At 41.5% G+C, this 18,201-nt stretch overlaps 1 protein-coding gene across 21 annotated transcripts in view; it reads left to right on the top strand.

Moving 5' to 3' along the window:
• NFASC (neurofascin) overlaps nucleotides 1-17,488 on the top strand; it is a 176,875-nt gene extending 159,387 nt beyond the window's left edge. For 17 of the 21 annotated variants that reach the window (XM_081916289.1, XM_081916293.1, XM_081916285.1 and 14 more), the window contains 3 exons: nucleotides 5,628-5,759; nucleotides 8,782-8,851; nucleotides 16,940-17,488. In XM_081916289.1, the coding sequence (XP_081772415.1) occupies nucleotides 5,628-5,759; nucleotides 8,782-8,851; nucleotides 16,940-17,171 (434 nt within the window). In that variant the 3' untranslated portion in view covers nucleotides 17,172-17,488. Of the gene's footprint in view, nucleotides 1-5,627; nucleotides 5,760-8,781; nucleotides 8,857-9,755; nucleotides 9,816-16,939 lie in introns of those variants that run through there. The other 4 variants (XM_081916280.1, XR_014169570.1, XM_081916288.1 and 1 more) reach the window with 4 other exon arrangements.
• The last annotated feature ends 713 nt before the right edge of the window (nucleotides 17,489-18,201 follow it).

Below are 18,201 nucleotides of genomic sequence, written 5' to 3'. Positions count from 1 at the left end.
TGTTCCATCATTAATACCTGTGAGACGAAAGCGCTGTCCTTTTTCTTTAGGTTATTTTGAAAGTCACTCTTCTGGAGACAGCAGCTTATTTTTCTAAGTAGAAATTGCACTAGCCAAGTAGCCCCACAGCTGCAGTTTTACTACATTATTTCTTTTGCTCAGTTTTGGTTAATTAGAACAATACTTTGCCATGCAGTGAGTGATATTTAATGTTACACAAATATACCTGGATGGAAAAATAATATTAACCTCCACTGCCCTGTTAAAAATACAGTAAGTATACATGTAAAATGTCTTAAGGGTGTGGCGCTGTCTTGACAACCTATTATATGCAAAATGCAATTCATCACTGATGTTGCTCTACAGGTGGGCCCAGAAGGAGGCCAGCAAGGCCAACTGCAAAGTAGGTGTGGATTCCTGTTATCTGCCAAGGACTTTGGGGCCTAAGTCACATTCACCTGACACTACCTAGAGTACAATGAAGTTACATTCAATATTGGGAATGTACATTTAGGCCTGTCTTCTGTTTTTTTGACACTCAAGCAGGAACACAGGGGTTGCTTTAAAGCCTTTGCAAAGCTTCCCATGCTCACCCTAACATCCGGAATTAGGGGTTTAAATGGGGAGTAGACGGAGAGTTGCAAAACTGCCGGAGGGATTTTTACAGGTGCATGGCCGCACCTACCTGTCAATCATGTGACATCATATTTATGTCATTTAATTGGCAGATGGTATCACCCACCTGTCAAATTTGGCCCGCGAGACTGGTCCCGATAAGGATCTGGCCCACTGAGCTAAAGAAAGATTCCCTGCTCTGTCCTATGGCATCCTCTTTTGGTCTCTGTCACACTTCCCCCTAAAAGCATGGGAAGATTATTATTCCTCCTGTACATAGCCAAAGCAAGGCTACATCAAGTTTAGAAACTGTTGCCTCATGCCAATGGCTATAAGAGATCAGGTGAAAGCATTTTGGCTTTGCAAAACGGGATCAGGCTGTTTGCAAATGAAATGTAAGTTTAAGGAGGACAGAACAACTACATTTGATGTGTGCCGTTGTATCATTTTGACATTGCCTATTTGATTTGGACAGGGTTCTGTGAATATGTTGGAGGATTTTTTTTATCATTATTGTATCAAAAGTATACTTGTATATTATACTTTTTCCCCTTTCATTCTGTATATCGTGTGATCTGATATTTGCCTTTCCTATCTTCCTTCTATTCTATTGAAAGCTTTTATATGTTAGCATCGTTAATTGAATCACCATTTGTTCCAAAAGCCTCCAGTATAATTCTATTCCCTCTTTGTCAACCCTGTAGTTTCATTTAGCCTAATGCAATTTTGAAGTCCATGCAATTAGTGTCTTGCTCCTTCCATTAGAATAGCTACAAAGTGGACTTTTTCCCACAGTAGTGCTTTTAACAGGAAAAGGGAATGCATGGTAAATCAGCTGCCAGTAGTGAACAGGGAGAATGTCAAAGCACAAAGGCCAATGGGGCACCTGGCACTTTTGAGTCAATTAAAATTGCTCATAACTTTTGAAAAAACATCATAATGATGTATTGGTAGATTCCTCAAATGATATGAACGTAACAGGAAATCAGTATTTGCCCCTGAGAATAGGCCTTTCAAACATTTTGAGTTTGCATTTCCTGTTAAAACTTGTCCAACAATAGCTTTTGCTTTAGAGGCTCAAAAACTCACATGAAGGTTAAAAGTACTAGGGAATGTTCTGGAAGTTTTGCACAGGACGGTCAAAGGTTCAGCCTTGGAACATGACAGTTAAGGGAAAAACCCAGAAACTTTAAGCAGGAGTCTACAGTACACTTCTAATGATGGGCTAAGAGGTTGGTAAAGGTAAAGGTAAAGGGACCCCTGACCATTAGGTCCAGTTGTGACCGACTCTGGGGTTGCGGCACTCATCTCGCTCTATAGGCCATGGGAGCCGGCGTTTGTCCGCAGACAGCTTCCGGGTCATGTGGCCAGCATGACTAAGCCGCTTCTGGAGAACCAGAGCAGCACACAGAAACGCCGTTTACCTTTCCACCGAAGCAGTACCTAGAGGTTGGGAGGGAAGTAAAAACATTGTGTGTAAGTCAAGCTGGAAAGTAGTGTAATTAAAAAGCTGCGGTGAGAGACACTTGAAGAAATGGAGGTAAAAAGCAAAAAAGCCCTTAAGATTTTCTAAGGGAGCTGGAACACTGGCGATTGTTCAGATAGCACATCATGACAGACGAAAGATGCTGGAAGATGACTACAGAGGTCCTAGAGGCTGCACTGAGGGAGGCAAATTGAGAAGTACTGACTTTGTTAGGGAGAGTAGTTGGACATGTTTGTTTTTCTTTCAGAGGATGAAAGGGCCAAGGTGGGGCAGCTTAGACCTTCCACTTTCCATGGATTCCAAGGACAGGCAGCTACCACTTCTGGGTGTCTGCCTTGTTCCTTTCCACTTCAATGCCATTGCTCTGGATCTCAAGGCTAGCTGGCACTTCTGGGTGCCTTCCTCACCCCTGCGTGGCTCTTGATGCTAAACGGTGGTGGAAACAGCAGTGGATTTTGAGACTGGCCAGGGAGGAAGAAGGTAGCTAGCACAGGGCTAGCTGGCTTGGGGATCTGGATCCTAGGGGCAAGATCCCTGTTGCTGGCAAGCAGAGGAGTCAGTGGAGGGGGGCGGTTCAAGGCTGCAGTCTGCTCTGCCCGCCCTTCTATGACTTGCCTGGACTTCCCATCCACTGCCCCTCATCATAATTTTTTTTTTCAGTGCTCCCTATCTGTGGCCAAGCAAACTATAGCATGACAACACTTTTATCTACTTATATGTAAGAAAGATGGCTCTGGGGCCTAAATGTTCATGGGCCCTGGTATCGTGTGAGTTTGGGCCTCTGCCCCAAAGATCCTGACGCCAAATGCACATTTTTTATACTCCATTCCCAGCTTTGAAGACAACCTGATTTTAGGGTGGCTGGGGAACCAAAATAACTTATATTCACTTATTTGGGTGGAATTAAAAGAGAGGGTGTCCTCTAATACATTTGCATGTCCTCCTGTGATCAAACTTTTGTTGTAAGTAAGTATTGCGGAATTGAGCACTTAATGTGAGAAGACCCAGAGAGAGTCTGAGAAAGGTCTGTTGGCTACGAATATAGAGACTATCTTCATTATACTGTTGGCAGAGCTTCAACTCTGCGTGGCTGTGATAATCTTCCATTAGTGCTATTCAGGATATTTTTAATTTATTGTCAATAACTTGAAAGCTGCTTATACATGTTACTTCCTACTGGCGTTCTGATAAAGCCATTAGGTTATGGTTTAATAGCGCAATTCCAGTTTGATTCACAAGGAGGAAAAATTACCATTGATTTTAAAGTCATGAAGCCAACCATTAAACCCTTTCACAGTTTCTCTGAGTGAATCATTCCTATAATGAAGTGTGCATACAGTCTTGATGAGCTCTGCTTTTTTGCGAAGTTTGAAATGCACAAGTTTTTACATTAGGTACTATCAAATGTCTATGTTTTAGTGATCCAGGATGAACTTGGCCCAAGAAAATAAACTGCTATATAAGCTAGGAATTGACTTCATTGAATTGCTGCTCATTTAAGACTTGACACTGTTTCACTTGTCATATGTCACTAATAACATTTACTTAAAATCCAACAGAGTACCTGGTTGTGTGCAATATTATAATAATTAGGTCAGTTAGATGTGTATGTTTTCCTTTTTCGCAAAATAATTTACCGGTAGAAGAAATATACTACCACCATAGTTGGTAAGTCACATAAGCTTCAAGCTGGGTGGTATTCAACTAAGTTTTACTCAGAGTAAACGCATTGAAATTAATGAGCCTGACTTAGGGCTCATCCCATGATTTCTTCCATTTGTCCCATGCTTTCTAATCAGGGCTCTGAGAGGGTTTTGTGTGGGCTTTTTTTGTTTTTTGTTTTTGTTTTAGTCCTGCCACTTTCCCTGGGAAAACTTTGTGATGTTTTGCAAAAACACATCATGCTATAAACCATTACTTAATGCATTGTACACAAGCTGGGACAAGCCTGGGCAGGCCTCAGTCTCTCATGTTCTCTGTGGTTTTCAGGACATTGAATAATGTGTTAGGAAGCCTTTTGTACTTGTTTGTTCTAGCTATGTACCAGATAAATATGAATCCTTGGTTGCTCCTTGGAGAACTTTGCATCCTCTTTTGAGGTACCACCTACAATATTTCCCATTACCATGAATCAAATCTGTTACCCAGCTTCTTCTGCTCCCCCCCCCACCCATTTTATATAACCCTCCTTTGTTAGGCAATACCATATATTTATTTCTCTACGCAAGTCTGCTGTACCCACCTGTGTTTTCCTTTGCCTTCACTGCTACCCTTGGATCTGAATTGTCACTGTTAGAACTTGGGTTGTGATGCATTTGGAAAAATAGAAAGGCCCGATATGATGTCTCAAATCTGAAAAATCCCCACACAGATAATGACCTGGTTTGTACATGTTTAACCATAGTTTAAATTAAACAAGTGCTTTATGCGAATGAGCAGTGTGCTGGAGCATACTGCTCAAAAGTCCCTATTGTACTCTTCCCCCTGCTCCTTCCTTTGGTGTGTCAAGGAGGAAACAAACCAGAGGCTGCCATTGTCTTCTATGTGAACCAGTGCTTATGGTTTGTTTCTCCCAAAGAAACCATGGCTGCAGTCACATGACTGTTTATTCCATTTTCTCAGTATCTCCCTAGCTGATCATTTCCACATTATATTTGAGCTTTCACGCTACATAAAAGCCACTTCCACAAATATATCAGAATATAGCACAACTTTAGCACTCATTTCTATGTTGTTTGTTTACAAAAAAAATCCATTTGCAAATAACATGAAAATAAGCACTAAACTTGCACTATATTCTAGTGTATTTCTGGAAGTAGCTTTTATGTGGTGTAAAAGCTCAAATGTGATGTGGAAATAAACGGTTAGGAAAACAGGGAAACAGAATAAACTGCAATGTGAATGCAGCCCATGAGCAGAACCAGGCAGAGGGCCTTCTCGGTAGTGGCGCCTGCCCTGTGGAACACCCTCCCATCAGATGTCCCATCAGATGTCAAGGAAATAACTACCTGACTTTTAGAAAATATCTGAAGTTCAGGGAAGTTTTTAGTGTTTGAAGTTTTATTCTGTTTTTAGTCCTCTGTTGGGAGCCACCCAGAGTGGCTGGGGAAACCCAGCCAGATGGGTGGGTATAAATATTGTTATTATTAAGCAAAGAACAAACCTTAGCTTCCATGCTTGGTTTGGAGAGAAACAAATCACAACTGCTGGTTCACATATAATATACATAACCACCCTTTGATTTGCTTCCTCCCCGGGCACAACAGGCACTTTAGAGCAGCATGTACTAGCATACTGCTCTTTTACATCAACCATAATTCCATTTTAACTGTGGTTTCATGTGGCATCCAAACCAGGCCAATTTGGGAAGACCGGCATTGAGAGACACCAGTCCTCAAATGTGAAGCTTGGGAATGGGTGGGACAGGAAGCATCTAATAGCTTTTGCTTGCTATTTTCATTTTTCAGCACTATGTGTATCAATTCTATTTCTTCTTAACGTTTTTTCTTTCAACTTCTCCTACTAGCCTATAACAAGAACCAAGGGGACATTGCAACTCAGGGCTGGTTTATTGGACTGATGTGTGCCATCGCTCTCCTGGTCCTGATTTTGCTGATAGTTTGCTTCATTAAAAGAAGCAGAGGAGGGAAATATCCAGGTAAGAGAAATAGCTATCAACTGGTGTAGCATTGTTGCTGGGTTTGAAGTATTCATTCCCAAATCTAGATAGATGGTCTGATCATAATCATCCAGGGCTTTTTTCAGCCAGAACTCACTGGAAGTCAGTTCTGGCATCTCTCACGTGGGTGCCATTGCCATTATAAGAAAACAAGGGAGATGTTCCTGGCGAATTCCAGCACCTCTTTTTCTAGAAAAATAGCACTGATCATAGGCTTCCCAGTGGATGGATTTAGTCCTACCATTTTTTAGCAGCCGTGGCACCGAAAATAATTTATCTCATTAAAGGCAATGCAAGAGGACTTCCAGCTAGGTAGGAGGTGAAGCCTCATCCCATGACTTTTGTTAGGATTTGACCCCACGTACGATAAGTGTCTTTACTCATTCTGTACTTGCAAAAGGCCTTTTTCTAGAGGGGATTGCATTGATACCTTTTTTTTTCAAAGGAGGAGGAAGGGCTTAGGGGTAAAACACCTCTCTCAGAACCTGCTTGGACTGCATACTATGGTTGTGTGTGTTCTCTTCCAAGATCTGATAAGGTCTTGTGTGCAAGAAGGTTTTCTGCTAGACCCTTAAGTACACACAAGGATTGTGGCAGGCACCTTCTAACATCAAGCTGCAGTGCATGACAAGAATGACAAGCCAGTTATACAGAAACAATTATCTGTTTCCTTAGTCCAAAGGGAAAGAATGCCCTACCTAAAATACATGGCATGCTGTTTGTATATTATGCCAAGGTCCAAAAGAGACATAACATGGGGCATCCATGACCAGTTTCCTTAAAAGAAAGAGAAAAACCATATTATTTATGAGCAGATATGCAAGAGGGTTTTTTATTAGGGAACTGCATTAGGACAGGGAGTTCTTAATCTTTTCTTCCTGCACGGTTTTCTATATCACAATTGCACTGATCCCTGACTCCCATCCCACCTGAACTATTAAACATAGTGGGGAGGGGGAGAAAAGTACCATACAGATTTTGACTATGCTGTATCTGGAGGTGAGAGGCAATCACATAACAGGATATAAGTCCCTTCCCCCTTTTTTTTATTTGCTGGAAGAGGTATTTGAAATGTACTCACATTTTTCAGCTGATAGATGTACTTGTGTTTCTTTCACTTGTCCCACTGTGCCTTGCAAAAATTATTTACTTTTTCACGGGTCTCTTCAAGCATAAAGGAAGTGTGGTAATTTAAGAATACATTCACCAGTAGAAAGGGTCTATGTGATATTGGGATGAAGTAAACTGGTTGCTTTTAATTTATTCCAAAGATGTCTTAACCACTGTAGATCAAAAAGATTCCAAAGTGCTGTACGAAAGTGTGAATAGAATTCATTCACACAACGTATAAATACAATTTAAAACCTACAAATAAGTTTGACAAAACGCAAGAGGAGAGAACAAAAACTCAAGAAGCTAAAAGCAAGAATAGAATACAGTTCCAAAAGCCATCCACACAATCCAAAATGCCTTGGCATAAATAGGAAGGTTCTCATATGGAACTGAAAAGCTTGCCATGTTGGCTTGTAATCCAAGTTGTCTGGTGTATCTGGCCACTGTATTTAGGGAGCAATCCCACATTCTAGTCAATTAAGGGCAAACCAGTGTATGTTTGTATGTGCGTGCACACATGCACATGTGCACACTTGTTAAATAGCATACCTGGCTTGGTCTGTCTAGAGATCCTTGTTTCAAAGTAAGATAGCAGAGCGCTAAATATCTCTATAAAACACAGTTAAGAGTATTCAGTTAGTCCCAAGGGTATGCAGTTAAGATGAGTATGGTCATATTAAGAGTCCAAGAAATATTCTTTGTACGTTACAATAGCTGTGGTTTAGGAAACACTTCCAAGCCATAATCTTTTACTACTATTTTCTTCTGTTTTATTATTTACCGGATATCACACTGCATGATAGTAGTCGGCAAATGTCGGCTTTTTCAGGACTGCATCCAAATAATACTACAGCAGCAGTTCTAAAAATAAGGCACATCAGCTTGTATTTTGTCTTGCTTTAAGCTCATGGAACAATTTCCCAACAATTCTAAACGCCATATGCACAGGAAATGCTCCCTTACTATTCACAATATAGTAACATCAATTTATTTGTTGCGCTCTGTTCAGCATGCAACTAGCGTGACAGTTTTGAGCCAGGCATTTGTGATGCAGGAAATAATAATGATTACTTCAATGGCAGGAGACAAGATTTGAAAGAGAACTTGAATCAGAATCTTGCTCAGCCTGGGATTTATGTGTATTATATTTTGGAGATTAAAAGCATGGAAGTGATCAAAAATGACTTTGCACATACATTTGCCAACAGCAAAACCACCTCAATGTCAGTTATTTCTTCAGATGCTTCTCATCCATTTTCAGTCTAAATTCCTGACCACCTACAAGACGGCAGAGGCTGGGAGGCTAGCAGCACAATCCTAAAGAGGTTTTCTCAGACCTAGGAATGGATGGACACATAAACATCTGAACCAATTCTACATGGGGATGAGACTTAAGTCCCCCCATCCCATTTCAGTGTATATTTTTAAAAAGAAAAACATGAAATATCCATGCACAAACGGCAAGGTATTAAAAAAAATGTTTGAGAGGTGAAGGGTCCATGTGAATTCTGGGGGCAGCAGTGTTTTTTCCCATACATTTCTTCATGAGAATGATGGAGCTTCATCAAATCCCATCGCTCCCAGAGGGATTTGCATTCTATTGCATTCAAAGCACTAGCTGCTCCGGCCAAGGGTGGCTGGATTAACCATTTTTACAAATTTAAAGACCAGAAAACTCTTTCAAAAGAGCAGAAGCAGGCCCACAGCCCTCATTCTGATATCATGATTTGCCCAGATCAAAATGTGAGAGTCTGCTTTGGAATCGGAGTTTGGTGGATTGCTCACCTGTCCCCACTCAAGTCAGAAGCAAGTCCCGTTAGTGTGTTTAGGACCGCAGCCTTGAATACATGAAAGTAAAATGTGTGCTTATTTGAATATTTATTCACAGTGCGAGAAAATAAAGATGTACCCCTGGACCCTGATGACCAGAAGGTAGATAATGGGTCGTTTGATTACAGGTATGTTTCCTGCTTGGCATGTGTGACAGGCATTTGTTTTCTGCCCTCTACCCCACCTATTAAAAAGAGCAACTTTGTCAGTTCAATAGTCATCAAGATATCACATCCCCATAAATGTGCATTTTCTACCACCCTTTGTTCTCCCATTATGTCTCAAAGATCTCTGCAAAAGAAAAAGGTGTTGATCTCCACATGCAGATAACTTGCATGGTATACTATTCCTATATCTGTACCATTTCAGGCTGCAGATAAGAGATGATTTTTTTACTCACATCAAAATTTCTCTGGAAACTTAGCACATGAGGAACAGAGGTCCTAGCTTATGTTTGTGCTAGTATTGTAGGTGCAGATAGTGGGGACAGGGGCATTCAGATGTGCAGTGCTTCATGTGTAGTCTGAAATGGTACAGTCCCAGGAAATTTGCACTACATGATGGATCAAGAAAGATAATAGAATCCTCATTAGCATCACCACAGCAGATAGAAAGCTAGATGCTATGGGAGAGATGGAAGCAATGTGTTTGGTCTCTCTCACACACCAGATTATTCAGAGAGGCATCTTCAGGGTTTTTCAGCAACTTACCCTCCTCACGCTCGTGCATTTACTGCCCAGAAACAGGTTAACCCAACCTTGCTCAGATTGTATCTAGAGAAAAATAAATACATTTTCTCCAAAAGCCTGTGATGGGCTCCATATTCCATCCTTTTCTATAGGATCTCAGACAATCTCATTTTGTTGATCGTCTCTGTATAACCTAGCAAACCCACCTCTCTTGACTGTTGAAGTGGGGGCCATGTGTCACTACAATCACCCCTCTATGAAACTCAAAGGCAACCTTTTAAGGACATCAGCCACTTTTTATCTCAGCTTCCCAAAGCAAGGTGTTTTCTTTGGCTGTTCACAGATGGGTCCTGCGTTCAAGTTTTACATTTGTTTCCCCCTTGCTTCCAAGGCACTGAAACAGGTAACACTGCTAGCATTTTGTTAATCTATGTGACTTAGAGCAAACGTGCTCTTTGTACATCTCTGCTTGCTTAGTGCTTTTAAGCAAACAGGATGATTTACTCAGATTCAGCCAGCCCAACACCTTTTGCTGCCTGAGGCAGAACAGCAAATGGTGTACCACCATCAAATCAAGGTGTATAGTTCGTGAGACCAGCCAAGTTATTTTGGCACCTAAAAACCCCACAAGCAATTCTCCCTGCTTCCTGGCAGTAAAGATACAATAATAACAAACTAAATAATGAACACTTCGTTGCCCTTTCATGACACCCCAAATTTACTGCCTGAGGTGGCTGGTTCACCCTCCCTAATGGTAAGACCCTCTGCTCAGATATAGTTAATTTTGAACTGAGCTCCCACAAAATCCTCCAGAGTTTCCAGAATTATTTGAAAGAAATACAAAAGGGCTTGATTTGAAATGATGAAGAGCAAGAACTGGTGTCATGAATAACAAGCTGCTTGAACAGTTCCCTGCAGAACTTTGAAAGAAGTACCATGCATACATCTTGCAGCATAAAACCATATAAGCAAATCTAAAATGGAGGGATTATTTGAAGGCTGATCATTTGTAAACATAACTAGACATTTAGAGGATACACTCCAATTTGTCACCCCATGAAACTTTAAGCACTGTCTTGTTCATGTAAGTAGTGGGTTGGTTTCCAACCCATGCCCTCTATTCTAAAGTTCTCTTAGTGAGTTTATTATTCCAAACCATATTGATGATTATGAACTCTCCAAGCTAATGAACCTAGAAGAAAAACTATGATTAACACTAGTTAATTGACTATCCTATCAGGCATTACTTACTTTATTGAATAAATGAAAGTGTGTTGATGAAGCATATCAGGAGAATTTGAGAATCACCAATTCTTGTCCAAGAAAACCATTGTGAGAATAAAAGTTTAGTCTAGAATTCTGCATAAATCTGAAAGAAAATTTCTTAACGCACAAATTGAAAATAAAGAGACAAATACTATAATAATATGGTGACAGGAGAAAACAGGACAGTATGAATGAATGAAGTAACCCATCAAAAACTTAGATTTTATAACTGAATGCTCATTTTGCAGAAGAAGTCACTGTGTTACATGCCATAGCTTTGATATTAAGCTCCTCATGCACACACATTGGCAGAATTTGCACATCACAGTAATCCATTAAACCATCAAATGCACAGAAGGCTTCCGTTTCACTCGTCCCTTGTAGCCAGCAGGCGTAACAAACCCTAATACCCAGGTATTAAGGTTATGTCTGAAGTAGGGATTGTGGTTTGTTTCCAAACAAACCAGGGTGTTGAGCCAAGATTTGTCTTACCAACCATGTTTTGTTTCAGCATAGCAAACTACAGTTCCCAGTCAGGCATAATGCTGAGACAGAGATTGTCGCTTGTTGCTCCCACTGTCAAGAGCAGCGGTGGGAAACCTCATTTTACCTGCAAGGTTGTTTTGACCAAGCCATGCCTCGCTGCCCTTCACCAGAAGTCATAAATGGCACCAGGTGTGGAGCAGGTAAAGACATTGCTGGGCCAAAAACAGCTTTGTCGACACTCCCAGTCAGCAGGACCTGAAAAACCCTGTACATAGTGCCTAGTGAGGCTCATAATAAGCCCCAACATTTGTGACGCTGTGTGTGACACTTTGAAGCCCTTACAATCAGCTGGTCGTTAGTGCTTACAGAGAGTCATTCATGGTACTTTGAAGTTCCATCAGCTGACAGTAGAGGCTTCTATGCAGCACGCACTGCATGACCTCATCTACCTGTTAAACCTTGTCCATGGAAAGTGGGGAAAATAAAGAGCTGGCCGGCAGTCTGGATCCAATTCCCCATCCCTCCTCTAGAGGAGAGGAGTGATATTTGCATTCACAGTAAGCCATTAACTGTGATTACTCATGATGTGCAAGCTGGACACTTTGAAGGCACAATGCTTTAACAACTGTCGTCCCCTTCCCCCCTAGATAAAAATCACAGATTTTTCTTCTTCTTCTTTTTACAATTAACCAGAGTGTTAATGCAGGGTGTTAGAAAATGACACATCCCATAAGGAGTCAGAAGCAAAGTGGTTAGCTGCTTAAAATTCACAAGGAATCGAGCAGTCCGGGGGAAAAGTTACTATTAGCGCTTGAAAGGTGGACAGGATATGTGCTGACATGCTTTCTTTATTGGTTCTCTTCCTACCTTCATAGAAGCATGTCTAATATGCTTTCATCATGCCCTTCACATCCTTAGTGGCCTGTGCACACTGCATTCCAATCACTGCAGCCTGTAATTAAAGAGATACTGTCACTTCTTTCTACTTTGCTGCCAGAATAATGGTCTCCTTGTGAGCTAAGATGTTTGGAAGCCCATGTCCTTAAATAGCATTCTGTTCCAGTAACCATGCCTTACTAGGCCAACTGATTTGGTTGAGAGAGAGAGAGAGAGAGAGAGAAGCAAATCAGAACTAGAATTTTAAAACTTCAGACCTGCTGGTCCCATCCAGGCTGCTCCTTCCTGCTCCCCATATATTTTCAGGTAACGTTACTGGGCTTTCTACTCAGTCAAGCATTTGCAGTTGCAGTGGTGATTTCAACGCATCCCCAACTAAAGGTCCCTGTGTAAAATATAGCAATAGCGAGTACAAGGAATTGGCAAATGCCTGTTAAAAACTAGGAGCACTTGCATACAGCCCAGACTGCTGGCAAGTGGGTTCATGTGAACCCAGATAGCAATTTCATGATACTTGGAAGTGGGTCTATATTAGGCCAGTTTTCTGACATCGGCAGTATCTGCTACATGACAGTCAGAATTCCTGTCTTCATAGAGCCTTAATCAATTCCGTATTCTTCCAGGGCCCCAGAGGTCATTGCACACAGCCACCAAGAAAGGAGCAGATGCATTTCATAATGCGTTTCTTTCCTGTTTCACTCATTCCCCACCCCCACCTCTACGCATAGGCAAATCTCTTGTGTGTCCTTTGTAATATATGGAATAAGAGTGCCTTCCCCTCCAGTCCACTCATTTTGAAACCACAATATATACCTGCCTCCCAAAAGACACTTGCCATCTGCTCATCCGGTACAATCTCCACACAGTGGAAATGTAACTTAGAAGCACCCCCTCCCTCCATATGCAGAGCTGCCTGATTTCCACCAAGGTCAAGCGAATACCATGGCTCCTTTCTTTCCTGAAGGCAGCCTTTTCTGAGAGGGGCTTGTAGCACATTACGTCATTGGAACAGCATGACAGACCACAGGCTAGTGGCTGCTCAGCTGCCTTTCAGGGCGACATTTAATGAAGCCATGTGGGGTTGTAACTTCTGCCCTACTAGTGCTCCCTCCCTCCCTGCCTCAGATCTGAGGGCACATCTCATTTTTTAGGGTTTATTTGCAAATTACTTGCTTTTGGAATCCATTAGATACATATTTTGGTGTAGATGCACAACAGGTTTATTTATTTATTTTTAATTTATTTTGTGTGCACAACAATAATAACTCCTTTGGGGGGTGGGGGGATAGGTGGATTTTTCTCCCCAGGACTTCCCCCTGAAATGCATACTTCACCATTTTGCTCTCTGATCAGGCTCTTTCTGCTTCTCTCTCTGTTTTATTCCCATTCTTTCTTCTCCTTTTCACCTTGTCTTTCTACATGGACCATGAAGGTCTCTTGAAAGGTAGGACTGTGGACTGCCCCAAAGTCTGGCACACAGCTTTTTCTTTCAGCAGTTCCATCACTGAAACACACCTTATTCTCTACCACCTTTCCCTGCCTCTCCACCACCAACCTTCATCTAACACCATTAAAGTTTCACTTACTATTCCTTCCCTTGAAATTTCGGGCACCGTGTGTCCAATGAGTTGCATTCTGCCTGCGTATTTGGAGCCGACACACAACCAATTGAATTAGCGTGGCCTCAGCTTCATTCCTTTTTCTGTGACTAATTCAGCTGTGGCAATGACAGCCATTGGTTAGTTCAGCACTCAAAGGGAGATTAGTCACAAGAAAAGGGGTCTTCTGGGCTGCAGATTTGAGTAGCCCCCATATGCTCAGGTAAGCTACTTGTATTATGTGCCTCTGAGGTTTGAAAAGCAAGATAATGCCTGATTTCACATGCTGGGCAGTAAAACAATGGAAACATGGTGAAGAAAAAGTCAGCAGCTACCAGAGGCCTTGCATCAGTTCAGAGTGAAGATTCCCTAGAAATCTTGTACACAGAAAATATTCATTCTGACATATGCAACTCTTGACCATGATGCTCCTGAACCAGCCTGAGTCAGGCTTCCCTTAATACTTTAAATAAGCTGCAATATTTCCATTTAACCAAATAAGTAAACTGTTGTTTGTGTGTTAAAAGTTGTATATACCTAACGCACTAACAAGGCAACCAAGTTAAGAGTCTTCTTTGGCCTACAATTCAGAGAGCTAGGCTAAATAAGGCACAAGAGATTTTTTGACATTTTGCCTTTCAGCAGCAGCCCTCTGCGAAGCCACTTGGCTTGTTGTGTGAGGGAGTGCTCTTTAAAGAGAGGGGAGCGAGGAAGGAACTCAAAAGCCCCACTGGGCCCACAGAATTAGCTGTATAGTTCTCTGGACTGTAGCCTTTAGAAGGTCAAAACCAGCCGGGAATATCTTAGAAACTTCATTGGCCTGGTATATTGGGAAGGGAGTGGGGGTGGGGGAGGACAACTCAAAGGGGTCATTATGATGCAGGATATATTTTATCTGCATACTCTTTTGGTTTGAAAAATGAAGATTTTAGATGAAAAGCCCTGGGTCTCTCATTCTTGTTTTTTGCCTCCTTATATTGCCTTATATTGATGGGAGTTGTGGGCTGAGTTTGCCTATGCCTGCCCTAGAGAGCTATCACAGGCTACCTTCTGTTAGACAGTTTTGCAAGATCAGGAGGAATGATGACACCACTTGTTCTGTTATTTATGCTTGTAGTGGCCACTGTCTGGCAGAATGGTGGGCTACATGTTTTATCTAACCAGATAATTCTTATGGCAAAACCAGATGATTCTTATGGCAAAACACAAAACCTTAAATGATCTCTTTCTGTGTTAGGTTAAAAAGTTGAGCCTCATAGATATGACAATGAATTGGGTATTTATTTATTTATTATGCACCCTTCTTTTAAGTCAGGATTGGCTCCCAAAACAATCTGCAGTTGAAATGTACATGATGGTACAGTTACAATAGGTATATATGGGGATATACATAGCTGTCTCTACTATTGGCACTTATGACAAGATCCAGAGTCCAGACTCTTTCCATCAAGGGGAAGGGGCAGAAGGAGGTACAGCTGGACTCAGGTTGGCAGATGATGAAGATGTCCCTAAAACAGTCCCCCATTGATCTGCAGAGTCTCCTATTCCTGGCAGTTTAATCTTTTGTTCTTGGCAGAGCCCAATACATGAATTCCTGCACATGTGGGTATACAAACATCCCTTTTAGAATGTCCCAACGGCTCCAGCACAATATTTTGTTTAACACTGACTAGCCACACACCTCCCTGGCAAGCATGCAAGTAGGCCATAATGGAGATAAATATCCCCTGATTCTTTTTCTGCATTGGGTAGAGAGGTTCTGCCTCTAAACATAGAAGGTTCATTATGGCTAGCAACCAATGATAGGACCGTTTTCTCTATGAAGTTACCTGAGCCTTTTTTTAAAAGCTCCAGTATTGTTAAGCCAGCCTCATGTTCTTGAGTCCCCAACATCTTGGGCCAACAACAAGACTGCAAAAGCAGAAACTAGTACTATTTGTGGGACTTTCTGTAACGTAATAAAATATGCATATTTGCAGGTCAGAAATTCCCCTTACAAAAAGAGCATGGAACTCCCCCGCTAAGTGTAGAAGTGCCATTTTTAAAAGTGTCTCTGCATCATTTTCAAAAGCTGCATAGTTAAGAGTAAATTAAAAATAGCCAAAATGGCACTTAAATATATTACGTCCAATTTGGATTGAATTAGAGCCACTCAGCTGCCTTCTACATGGCTGGTCCTCAACACAACTCTTGCCAGCCTAGAGTCTCTTTGAAGAAATTTGTGGTACCTTAAACATTAACATATTTATTACAGTGTAAGTTTCATGGAATACAGCCCACTTCATCAGATGCACAAAGTCTTAATCTAAGATACACATGGAGTGGGGTGGGGATATAAACAGTGAGATCAGAAGGAAATGAAATGCAGAAAAAACCCAGATGTAAATTATTTACTTAACAGCAGCCTCACAAAAACCAGTTGAGTTGATATCCTGCCATGCTGTCATTGGTAAGCCAATTAATATGTAGTGTAATTCTTAAAAGTCCATTGTGATTGGGACCCTAGAACATTCTATAACTAACCATAAAAACCACTGAATCACAATAATTCAGTAGTTCAGTGCTATAATTTATGGATTAAATGGATACAATGGATTTTTCATCACACATGTGTTATTTAGCTTATCAGTGACAGGATGGGTGTGTTACCAACTCAATCATATTTTGTGATAATTACTGTTAAATACATAATTATCACCACCTGTACTTTTCTGCATTTCGTTTCCTTCTCTTACTGTTCACAGTCTCCCTCCCCCCACCATCTGTGTGTTATATACAACGCATGCCTGAAACTCAGGATAATACTTCATGCAACTGATTTAAGTGGACTACTGTCCTTGAAAGCTTATGCCATAACAAATTTGTTAACCTTTTAGTGTACCGGAAAACTTTATTTTTTAATACAAGAAACTAGAATTTGATGGGACTGTGGCGTAATACAACTGGAAAGCTCAGAGTTCCTACATGGTTTATTCACTTTGTAGTTGTGGTCAGGCTTCCACCATCACAGTCCTTTGAAGAAGAGACTCCCTCCTGATTTATTTAGGTTATCGGGAAAATACTATCCTTTGCACCTGAATAGCTTTGCACTGGGAAAGATATCATTGGTAATTTGCAAAAAGCTGCTTGAAGCCGTGTTTCCCAGATCTTCCTGCACTGTGCTTGCCTTCTGAAGTACAACCGCCTGGACGAAACCAGTTTCATATGTTTACAGTGATCCTGTCCCTTTAAAGCCATTCCTTCCCACTACTGATGGCACTTCTTTTCCTTTTGATGCTAGTGATGAAGACAACAAGCCGCTGCAGGGCAGTCAGACCTCTTTAGATGGCACGATAAAGCAACAAGAAAGTGATGACAGCTTGGTGGACTATGGCGAAGGAGGCGAAGGGCAGTTCAATGAGGACGGCTCCTTTATTGGCCAGTACACAGTCAAGAAGGACAAAGAGGAGACAGAAGGCAATGAGAGTTCAGAAGCCACATCACCAGTTAATGCTATCTATTCCTTGGCATAACGCAATACACTGAAACAACAACAGCAGCAGCAGCAAGAAGACTTATAGCCCGTGTGGGTCGGCAAAGTCACCATCAACAGAAAGCAACTAGGGTAGGACCACAGAGAGCAAACAAAAACCCGACCAGGTGGTCACCAGGGCCATCATCTCTTTCGCAAACAAAGCAAATGGCATAGATGCACCGGCTGCCAAAGCAATCTTACTGCAGCTGAAATCTGAGCTGACCCACAAGAGACCAGTAGAAGAGCAGGATGCACAGATTCTACACCCCAGGCTTCAGAACTCGAACTGAAATAAACACCCCTCTATACCCCCTATGTCTAATTTGTGAGATAATGCAACTCCTTTCATTAATAATGTACACAGCTGATTATTATTTTATTTTTCTTTTGGTTGTTGTGTTTTTTAAAAGGCTTCAAAGTTATTCTCAGAAAAAGAAATGCCCAAACATGGGGGGAATCTGGAGTGAGAGGGGTGGAGATGAGAGTATAATCCCCCAGTAAAAGCAGCATGAAACCACATTGCAGAATCGGCTACTGGTTAAAAACGAGGCTGTTTTATAAACAGAAACCTTGATGGCAATTTATTTCTGTCGGAGATCATTGCAGCCAGGCTCTGGCTTAATAATCCTCACCGAGCAAGGTGTAGGATATTCCTTCCTATAAGAAGAAACAGTACTATATTGGGCTTCAGTGTGGAAGCTATACGCATGGGAGGGGGGAGTACTTGTTGCATTGACCCAAACTGTCTGTGATCTCAGTTAGTGCTATACAAGTATTGGTTCTGATGCAGGTACCGCCGAGGCAAGGTTTTCATCCCTCTGCCCATGCTATTTAGCATCTTTCTCCAAAGAAAGAGTTTAATGGAAACAGTTGCATCTTTCTGCTAATCCAGGCTAGGAAAACATAATTGGGTTATTGTTTTCCTGGATAAATTATTGGGGGTGGGGGTTGTTGTCCATTCTTGCTGAAAGTAGTCATTCCTCCCTATGCTCACACGTGGTGTTAATAGCCACTCCGTGAATCTGCAT

The sequence above is a fragment of the Podarcis melisellensis genome (assembly GCF_964234715.1).
Source record: "Podarcis melisellensis genome assembly, chromosome: 6".
Lineage (NCBI taxonomy): Eukaryota > Metazoa > Chordata > Lepidosauria > Squamata > Lacertidae > Podarcis > Podarcis melisellensis.
The sequence above is the reverse complement of the archived record's forward strand: the minus strand, read 5'-3'. Positions and strand labels throughout refer to the sequence as shown.